The sequence below is a fragment of the Seriola dumerili genome, unplaced genomic scaffold, assembly GCF_002260705.1.
Source record: "Seriola dumerili isolate Sdu_G_001 unplaced genomic scaffold, Sdu_1.0 BDQW01000592.1, whole genome shotgun sequence".
Lineage (NCBI taxonomy): Eukaryota > Metazoa > Chordata > Actinopteri > Carangiformes > Carangidae > Seriola > Seriola dumerili.
Genome location: NW_019174847.1, coordinates 461,753 through 471,752, shown reverse-complemented (window position 1 = coordinate 471,752; position 10,000 = coordinate 461,753). Strand labels below are relative to the sequence as shown.

General features: G+C 50.4%; 2 protein-coding genes across 2 annotated transcripts in view; one reads left to right on the top strand and one right to left on the bottom strand.

Moving 5' to 3' along the window:
- The window catches only part of myoc (myocilin), an 8,685-nt gene extending 7,019 nt beyond the window's left edge, over positions 1-1,666 (top strand). Inside the window, exons 4-5 of the mRNA XM_022764885.1 lie at positions 367-578; positions 659-1,666. Coding sequence (XP_022620606.1) covers positions 367-578; positions 659-1,240 — 794 coding nt within the window. The 3' untranslated portion in view covers positions 1,241-1,666. The remainder of the gene's footprint in view (positions 1-366; positions 579-658) is intronic.
- Positions 1,667-3,916: 2,250 nt separating this feature from the next.
- Positions 3,917-10,000, bottom strand: part of prrc2c (proline rich coiled-coil 2C) — a 25,671-nt gene continuing 19,587 nt past the window's right edge. The window contains exons 22-34 of the mRNA XM_022764854.1: positions 9,652-9,744; positions 9,429-9,530; positions 9,147-9,318; positions 8,820-9,041; positions 8,298-8,419; positions 8,053-8,207; positions 7,717-7,948; positions 7,506-7,616; positions 7,166-7,360; positions 6,977-7,077; positions 6,281-6,410; positions 5,924-6,166; positions 3,917-5,821 (exon numbers count right to left, since the gene is read on the bottom strand). Coding sequence (XP_022620575.1) covers positions 5,564-5,821; positions 5,924-6,166; positions 6,281-6,410; positions 6,977-7,077; positions 7,166-7,360; positions 7,506-7,616; positions 7,717-7,948; positions 8,053-8,207; positions 8,298-8,419; positions 8,820-9,041; positions 9,147-9,318; positions 9,429-9,530; positions 9,652-9,744 — 2,136 coding nt within the window. The 3' untranslated portion in view covers positions 3,917-5,563. The remainder of the gene's footprint in view (positions 5,822-5,923; positions 6,167-6,280; positions 6,411-6,976; positions 7,078-7,165; positions 7,361-7,505; positions 7,617-7,716; positions 7,949-8,052; positions 8,208-8,297; positions 8,420-8,819; positions 9,042-9,146; positions 9,319-9,428; positions 9,531-9,651; positions 9,745-10,000) is intronic.

Below are 10,000 nucleotides of genomic sequence, written 5' to 3'. Positions count from 1 at the left end.
CCTGTGACTGTGATCTGACACATGAATCTGTTTCTCCTGGTAACGAGGAGAAGGATGACATCATGTAATATCACAGTCATTTATATGAGGCTGAAATAGAAACTGATTTAATGCTTGAAGGGCTTCACGTGGCGGAGGACGCCTCAGCTCAGAGAAGATATGAAGTTTAGGACTTTGTTAATATTCATGTTCAACATTATTTAGATTTCTCTTGAAAGACAATGCAGTTAGTCTTGTTGGTGTTCTGTGAGATCATGAGTCCTCAGGTGTGTTCCCAGGTTCAGACACTGACCTCAGTCTTCTGCTGTGTTAATGCTGTCCCTCAGTGGACCCCCCCTCTCAGACCTCCTCTCCCTCCTGCCACAGGCTGTGGGGAGCTGCTGTCAGTGGCTGAACCCGTTACTCACAGGAAAGCTGACAACATCGCAGGTAAATATGGCGTCTGGATGCAGGACCCTGAGGCCGTCTCTCCTTATGGACCCGACATGGTCTGGCGCATCGACACCATTGGCACGGAGGTCAGACAGATGTTTGGATACGAGGACATGGAGCAGCTGTCCAAAGGCTTTCCGTCCAAGGCAGGTGTCACACAGGTGATTATCTTTGATGGGATTGAGACAAACAGCTGCTCACTGTTTCCTGTGTGTTCCTGGGACAGGTGCTGCTGCTGCCAGAGCTGATGGAGAGCACGGGCGCCACTCTGTACCGCGGCTGTCTCTACTATCAGAGACGTCGCAGCCGCACCATCATCCGCTATGACCTGGCGTCTGAGAGCATCGCAGCCCGCCGTGAACTCCCCCACGCCGGCTTCCACGGCCAGTATCCCTACTCCTGGGGAGGCTACACGGACATCGACCTGTCGGTGGACGAGCAGGGGCTGTGGGCCGTCTACTCCACCAGTAAAGCAAAAGGAGCCATCGTGATCTCGAAGCTGGACCCAAACACTCTGGAGGTGAAGAGGAGCTGGGAGACCAACATCAGGAAGAACTCAGTGGCCAACTCCTTCATGATCTGCGGGAAGCTGTACACCGTGTCCAGCTACGCGGCGCCCAACACCTTCATCAACCACATGTACGACACTGCCAGCAGCCAGGGGAAGGCCGTCGCCATCCCCTTCAAGAACAAGTACCGCTACAACTGCATGATCGACTACAGCCTGGCCCAGAGGAAGCTGTTCGCCTGGGACAACTTCCACATAGTGTCCTATGACCTCAGGCTGGGCCGCCAGCAGGCCGACTGAGGCCGACACTGTGGCGTTGAAAAGTGACATTGGCTCGCCTGTTCCCGCTTCAAAGACTCAAACGTGTGTGGTAGCAGTAGTTAGACGCTAACACCGTCAGTAAAGTGTGAAATGAGACGATGGAGGAACAGCGTCGCCTGCAGGTGTGCTGTGACTGTGGCGTGGTCCACAGGTGTTTGTAGAGGAATTATTTTTGTACCGCCTTTAATTCAGATGTATGATTTTCTTGTTTTGTGTTAAGCCATATTCAATATTATTATCTGAGGTCTAAAAGATGAAGCATATTTCAGTATCAGCAGCTACGTGGGATCATTAAAGTTTACAACACACTCCTCTGTTCCACCACTCAACATCTCCTTAGTGAACTGCTCTCACTCAGCATGTATTGAATGTTGCATGTACCTGTGCACTGTAGTGACAAACATCATGAAATAAACTTCTAAGTTACAGGTTGATGTGGTTATTGTGGTTTTATTCCCCTCAGACAAACACTGGAAACACTTTATAAAGACTTAACTAATGATCATGTCACTGGGTTCTGACGATGAATGAACTTTTCAGGACAAGTGAAGAAAGCTCCATATTTTCTTCTTCTTCTGTTTTATTTGAAGTGTTGATCCATAAGAGATTCTGTATATTTGTGGTTTTAAGAACCAAAAACCAGATTTCAGGTAAAAACACTCAGAGAAACCAAATAAGGGTTTGGATGGTGGGTCCAGGTGGGCGGGGCTTGGTGAGGGGGAGAGGAGAGAGGAGAGAGAGGAGAGAGAGGAGAGAGAGGAGAGAGAGGAGAGAGAGGAGAGAGAGGAGAGAGAGGAGAGAGAGGAGAGAGAGGAGAGAGAGGAGAGAGAGGAGAGAGAGGAGAGAGAGGAGAGAGAGGAGAGAGAGGAGAGAGAGGAGAGAGAGGAGAGAGGAGAGAGGAGAGGAGAGAGGAGAAAGGAGAGGAGAGAGAGGAGAGGAGAGGAGGAGAGAAGAGAGGAGGAGAGAGGAGAGAGGAAAGGAGAGGAGAGAGAGGACAGAGGAGAGAGGAAAGAGAGGAGGAGAGAGGAGAAAGGAGAGGAGAGAGGAGAGAGGAGAGAGAGGAAAGAGAGGAGAGAGGAGGAGAGAAGAGAGAGGAGAGAGAGGAAAGAGGAAAGAGAGGAGGAGAGAGGAGAGGAGAGGAGGAGAGAAGAGAGAGGAGAGAGAGGAGACGAGAGATTGGAGAGAGGAGAAGAGGAGAGAGAGGACAGAGGAGAAAGGAGAGGAGAGAGGAGAAAGGAGAGGAGAGAGAGGAAAGAGGAAAGAGAGGAGGAGAGAGGAGAAAGGAGAGGAGAGAGGAGAGAGGAGAGAGAGGAGAGAGGAAAGAGGAAAGAGGAGAGAGGAGAGGAGAGAGGAGAGAGGAGAGGAGAGAGGAGAAAGGAGAGGAGAGAGGAGAGAGGAGAGAGAGGACAGAGGAGAGAGGAAAGAGGAGAGAGGAAAGAGGAAAGGAAAGAGGAGAGAGGAGAGAGGAGAAAGGAGAGGAGAGAGAGGAAAGAGAGGAGGAGAGAGGAGAGGAGAGAGGACAGAGGAGAGAGGAAAGAGGAGAGGACAGAGGAGAGGGGAAAGAGGAAAGAGAGGAGGAGAGAGGAGAAAGGAGAGAGGAAAGAGGAGAGGAGAGAGAGGACAGAGGAAAGAGGAAAGAGAGGAGGAGAGAGGAGAGGAGAGAGGAGAGAGGAGAGAGGAGAGAGGAGAGAGGAGAGAGGAGAGAGGAGAGAGGAGAGAGGAGAGAGGAGAGAGGAGAGAGGAGAGAGGAGAGAGGAGAGAGGAGAGAGGAGAGAGGAGAGAGGAGAGAGGAGAGAGGAGAGAGGAGAGAGGAGAGAGGAGAGAGGAGAGAGGAGAGAGGAGAGAGGAGAGAGGAGAGAGGAGAGAGGAGAGAGGAGAGAGGAGAGAGGAGAGAGGAGAGAGGAGAGAGGAGAGAGGAGAGAGGAGAGAGGAGAGAGGAGAGAGGAGAGAGGAGGAGAGGAGAGAGGAGACGAGAGGAGAGATGAGAGGAGAGAGGAGAGAGGAGATGAGAGAGAGGAGAGAGGAGAGGAGAGGAGAGATGAGAGGAGGAGAGCAGAGGAGAGGAGAGGAGATGAGAGGAGAGAGGAGAGGAGAGAGGAGAGAGGAGATGAGAGAGAGGAGAGAGGAGAGGAGAGGAGAGGATCTTCAGTTAAAACACTCAGAGAAACCAAATCCTGCAAGGTTTGGATGGTGGGTCCAGGTGGGCGGGGCTTGGTGACTGCTTTGTTGTGACATCACAAAGTTCCAGAAGTCCTGACGGCTGGTTTTAAGGCTCAGTTTCTGAATACAGGCTGTGTGCATTTCTCTGTGGACTGAGGCTTTGATACTTTCACAGTATTAATATAGAAGCTAGAGCTGATCTATAATCACACTACACATGGACACAGACCTTTACACTGGAGGAGCTTTAAAATAAATAAACAATTTTAAAATTGGGCTGTTTTTCTTTGTTAAAGTCAAAACATTAGTTATTTCATTAACAGGTAAACAGCCTCTAATTAGCCATCAGCAAGTTTGTAAGGGAAATTGACTTGTATCTGAACATGCTGATGGTAACAGAGGTGTTGTAGTGACCCCTGGTGGTGAGATGTGAATGTGTCTCTTCTGAGGAAAATGTCTTCATGAAGAAGAAGAAGAAAAAAAAAAAAACCAAAATAAAAAACTGCATCACTGAAAAACATGTCAACAGTATATTATTTTTATTAGTTTCTGTAACCAAACCAAGAGAATGTAAATAAGACCGTACATCTTTTAATACAGCGATGAAACCCCTGTACAAGTACAACAAAAAACAAAAAAGGAAAAAAAAAACAAAAACAAAAGTCATTACCAACCCTCCCTCATCCATCCTCCAAATCAAGGACTCTTCCCCCGGCTGGGGTGGAGGTGACGAGGACACTCTCCCCACCTCAGGGTGCATACTACTGTACATTTCTGAAGGACCCTTGTCACCACGACCCCGAGATGAGAGCGTTGTGGGTGGGACAGCCAGCGGAGGTGAGGCAGAGACAGAAAACAGCACTGATTGCTCTCATCAGTAAAGACAACAAAACAATAAGTGTCCTTCTGCCCAAACGCTTCAGAACTTGAGGCTTCTCATTTCATCTTTTTCCTCCTTCTCTGTCTTGTTCTTGCCCCCCCCCCATCGTTGTGGGGGTTCGACAGACACACAAAGTTTTCTACTGTTTTAACAATCAACTCTTCACCGTGTCTATTCCTCTAAATAGCCCTATCCTGCTATGTACTAGCTAAGGGCACTGAAATCAGTCAATAGCAGCAGGTCTGGGTGCTTTACAGTGAAGTGTGTATGTGTGTGTTGTGTGACAGGATGGGTGGGTGTGAAAGCAGTGAAAGGGTGTGTGACAGTAGCCCCCTAAACAGCTGTAAGTAGTGATCATACATCATCCATGTAATCCTTTCAGTTCACTCAAAACTCTGCTGCCACGGCAACAGCAATCCTAAAAGGCTGTGACATCATCTCTGCGCTGCATTAACCTTTGGCTAAATATACAGGAGAGTCCAGCTACAGGCGCCCCCTGTTCATACCAAAGACAGACACTCAACACACACACACACACCCCAACACATCAGTTATTCTCAGGCAAGGAGATGAGAGCAGAAGGCGGGAGCAAAGGCTCACAGGCAGACTAATCAATAAATCAATCATTAAAGTCAATCAAATGCTGCAATTTTCACATTTCCATTCTGGTAAAAACAAAAACAAAATGACAACAACGTTTGTGATGTCACGTCTTGTGAGCGTGGATGAAACCGTCAGGGAGCGTGTGCATGTGCACGTGCACAGATCTGAGGATTAGTGATGGAGAAAGAGTGCTTCACTACGACACTGAAGATTGTTTGACTACAAAAACAAATCGGATTCATTCTTTCATTAACGAAACGGGTTTCTCCTATAATGTGTGGATCCTAATTGGGGGGGGTTGGGTGGGGGGTGGGGATAAAAAGGAGCAGAAATCAAGAGCTATAAAAATGGCAAACTCAGCAGCAAATCTCATTTTAAATTCTCTCTCTTCTTCTACCGTCGCAGTAGATTTCTATGGAACAACTTGTGCAGCCGTTTCATCGGCATCTAAATATGATGGAAGAATCAAACGCCCCCTCCTACAGCGGGACAAGACAGGGGAAGAAAGAAGAGGATTATATATATGCAGGACAGCGCCTACTCTCAGTAACCATCTCTACCAACTCATCCTCCTCCCCCACATTGTCCCCCAGGGCTGATATGAGTGGTGACTGAGTGATGGGGTTGACTCTCCCTCTCTTCCTGTCGTCTGCAGCTCTTTACTTGCCCTCTTCTGGTTTGATGGCCTGTGGTTTTATGGGGCCGGTCCGTATGGGCTTGGCCGTGGAGACGGGGGGTTTGTCAGAATCTGGTCGGTCACCTCCGGGCTGGTGGTTTGGGGCCGAGGTGTCGAGGGGGGGTTTCCCTCCCTGATCCAGCCGAGGTGCTTTGCTGACTTGCGGCGCCTTGAGTTGCTGCTGCTGCTGCTCTGAGAAGAACTTGTGAGTGGACTGGAGCACCTCAGCCCGCTGCTTTGCCTGGAGGGGGGGTAGAGGGAAAATTCACAAAGAGTCAACTCCCCCATCACTGAAAGATCACGATCAGATTAACAAAACAGCTCTAAGAACCAGGCAGCAGACCTTCAGGTCCTGTTCAGCTTTCAGAGCCGCCTGTGTGCCTCTGGGTGCGATGGAGGGGCCCGAGGGCCCTCGAGGAGGGTGCTGGCTGTGCTGTGGATGCTGGGGTCGGGGATGAGGCATCAGACCACCACCCACGTTGGGGGACATTGGAGGGCCCATGGGAGAGCGCTGGACACCTCCAGCAAACGAGTTGGTGTGAGGAGGTCGAACCAGAGGAGAGACGATGTTGGGCTGAGACAGAATCTGATGAAGAGGAACAAACAGGAAATAAATGGAGCAGCTGCAGAACCACTTCATTACAGTATAAACAATCAAGACACAGACTTGTTGTTATTACAGGGATTATTGTTGTTGTACCTGTGGGTTGAACTGGCCAGGAAAGTGCTGTGTCATTCTCATGCCGGCTGAGCTGGGCTGAAACTGCTTCTGGTAGAGCATGCTGTTCATCTTACTGGACTGGCTGCTGGGGGAGGTGGAGACTGCGCCGCTCGGGGGGGGGGGGCAGCGGAACACGAAAAGAGAGAGACACAGGCAGCAGAGGAGAGAGAGAGACACCAACAGCGACAGAGAGAAAGAAGAAGACACAGACTAGAACGACACATGACATGAGAGGGACATGAGAGAAGAGAGAGAGACACAGAGAGAGAGAGAGAGACAGAGAGAGAGAGACAGAGAGAGAGACAGACAGAGAGAGAGACAGACACAGAGAGAGACAGAGACAGAGAGAGACATTCAGAGACCCGGGGCTAAATGTTAAAGACTGACGTGTTGATGAGCTCTGACATCATCGGTTCTGCTCTCACAACTGGAGAAGTTAAGAAATCAGATTTCCCGTTTGTTATCGACATAAAAGTCTCTCACACATTTAATCTCATCAACTGTTTCTGATGAAGACATTCATCTATGATGCAAGTTCACTGTCCCCAACGCAGGACATCGCTGTCTGAGAGAGAGACAGACAGGCAGACAGGTCAGAGTGAGGAAAACGAGTGATCTGTCTGCCTCTCTGTCTGTCTGTGTGACGGAGGACGAGGACGTTGTTTGAGGTAGTACCTGTAAGGGCTGGAGGTGGGGGTGGTGCTCCTGGCGCTGACAGGAGGGGTTCCTGGCTTCACGTCCATCCCGCTGCCGAACAGCTTCAGATCTATGTCCATCTGTGACCATCAACAAACAGCTCAGTGTTACGGATCAGAACCACACAGTTCAGACACACAGTTCAGTCACAGTCACACTCTGTAGCACCTTGCTGGTGGGCGGCTGCATCATGTTGTGGTTGGGGCCCATGATGCCTCGGTACGGCTGGGAGACTGGGGGCTGTCGGTTGATGCTGGGGGGCTGGGCCTGAGGAGGCGTGGGGGGCAGCGCGAGGAGGGGCTGGCCTCCGCCCGAGCCAAAGTTTGGCAGGGACAACTGGGAGCCGGGCAGAGGGACCGTGACCTTCAGAGAGAGATGAAGACCTGGTGTTACAGACTGACAAATAATGAATTCACTGATTCACCAGAACTTCTTTTACTGGAACTGGAACAGATGTTTGATGACTGAGGTTCGTAAACATTAAAGTCTGGAGCTTCATGTCAGTTACCTGCTGCATGGCTGAGCTGGGTGACTGAGTGTTGCTGTAGTAGCTGCTCTGGCCGTGTTGTTGCACCTGTCCTGAGTACATGTTTGAATGCTGATTCATACCCTGTCGAGCCTGAAGCAAACACACAGGTGTCAGACCGAAGATACAGATATCGACATGACGAGATGTGACTGCGCTGTAAGGTAGAGTGAACTCTGAGCAGTCGGGTTACCTGCAGCAGGTGTGTGTCGATGAGCTGGGAGCCTCCCATACCCGAGGGCTGATTGAGCTGCGGCTCAAACAGAATGGGAATGTGCTGGGTGGATGAGGGCTGCTGATAGGCCAGGCTGGACTGAGGCTTGCCCATGTCAGGGGCCTGCACACCAGGATAGCTGTGCAGGGACGGTCCTGACAGCATCATGGAGGGCTGCGACAGGCTGCTCTGCATGAACGCCTGCTGAGACCTGAGGGGGGGGCAGACCGGCGGGATCAGACGGTGAGGGAGGTACTGGCACGTGTGTTTGTGTTGTGGCGAAGAGAACTGGACGCCTGTGGCGTCTTGTGTTACCTGTACGGCTGCAGTGAGGAGCTGAACAGGTCCTGTGGCTGGGAGACTGGAGGACCAGTGCTGAGTCCTAGCTGGGGCTGGTGTGTGTGTTGGTGCTGAGGCTGACCTTGCAGTGGAGCGTAAATAGGGATGGGAATCTGCTGCACTGCCGTCGGCTACGAGGTGGACAAACAGACAGGCCTTTTGTTTTTATCTGCAACATTAAAAACATTCCTGCAGTGCGTTTCTCAAACAGAAAATCCTACCTGCGAGAGTCCGGGCTGGAAGCCTTGCTGCTGCGCCAGAGAGGGAGGAGCCAAGCGAGGGTGGGGGGTGCTGAAGAGGTGGCTAGTGTCCATGTAGAAAGCTGGAATCTGAGCTGCAGAACCTGGACATACAAGGGATTAAACATTAGTGATTAGACTAGAATCACCTCCTCCTGGTTGTATCCCTCCACCACTCAGACTAGTTTCAGGTTACATCTTGTTTTTGTGTGCTAAGAAGTGTTTTCTGAGGTCACCATGACCTTGACCTTTGACCCCCAAAATCTAATCAGCTCATCCTTGAGTCCAAGTGAATGTTTATGCCAAGTTTAAAGAAGTTCTGTCAAGGTGAAAACAAAATGGCCGCTGCTCTGACCGTCACTGGCGTGGAGGAATAAAAACTAAACAAAACAAGGAAGTTGGTGTTTAAATATGAGGCATTAATATGTTTAAGAACAGACAATTTCCACTTAATAAATCACATGTATAACATAACATCACAGGTCAATGCCATGTTCCACTCACCTGCTGCAGACTGAGAGACGTACACCTGTGGAGTCTGCTGCTGCTGCGGCAGGAGGGGGGGCACACAGCCCAGCTGAGAGAAGCTGCTGCTGCTGCTGCTGCTGCTGGAGGACGACAGACTCCCACCTTGCAGCTGCTGAGGCTTCACCTTACAGATGTTTGGGGGGTCGGAGGCTGTGGTGGTCTTGGTGCTGAGGGATGACGTTGTGTAGGTACCAGAACCTGCAGTGTGGAGATTAAAGACAAGGATACAGTGATGTCAGCAGTGTTGAAGTAAACAGTGTCAACAGACAATATGGCGGCAGATGTAACTGGAAATTGTTGTACCCGACAGTGAGGTGCTTGGGGTAACAGAAGCCACGGGGATCTGTGGCATGGAGGCCGAGGAGAAGGAAGAGTACGAGGATGCGCAGGAAGTGATGGGGGAGGAAGAGGAGGTGACCGGAGAATTCTTCTCCAGGCTGGGGGAGTTTTCCCACGCTTTACGAGCTGATTCCATCTGAACAGGAGACACAGAGAAACTGCTGTTAAGGTTTCATCGACACGTCCGAGAGAACAGTCTCTCAGAGTGCGTGATGTTTCCTGGAGCGTGCCGTGGGATCTGTGCACCTTTAGTGTTAGGTCCACAGTCGCAGGAGAGACGGTGCTGAGGCTGGAGCTCTGCTGCAGGGTCTCCCGTCGAGGAAGGGGCAACGAGTGGGGTAGTGCCACCTGAGACACAAAACACAAAACAGCTCAAATAATGTCAAGTGGATACGATTTAATACATTTTATTGATTTATAAACAACTCAGTGGCAAAGATGACTGATCTGTGTAAGGATGAGCACTCACATTGGCCACCAAACTCTCCTCCATCTTGTTCCCTCCAGTAGGAACACTGTCGGCCAGTGAGGAGGAGGGAGTGGTGTAGTCAGTGACAGACTCCTGAGATGGAAAGACAGACATTTATATAGAAACACAGACACACACACACAGACAGACAGAGACACACACACACAGACAGACAGACAGAGACAGAGACACACACACACAGACAGACAGAGACAGAGACACACACACACACAGAGACACATACACAGACACACACACACACACACACACACACAGAGACACACACACAGACAGACACACACACAGACAGACACACACACACACAAACAGACACACACACACACACAGA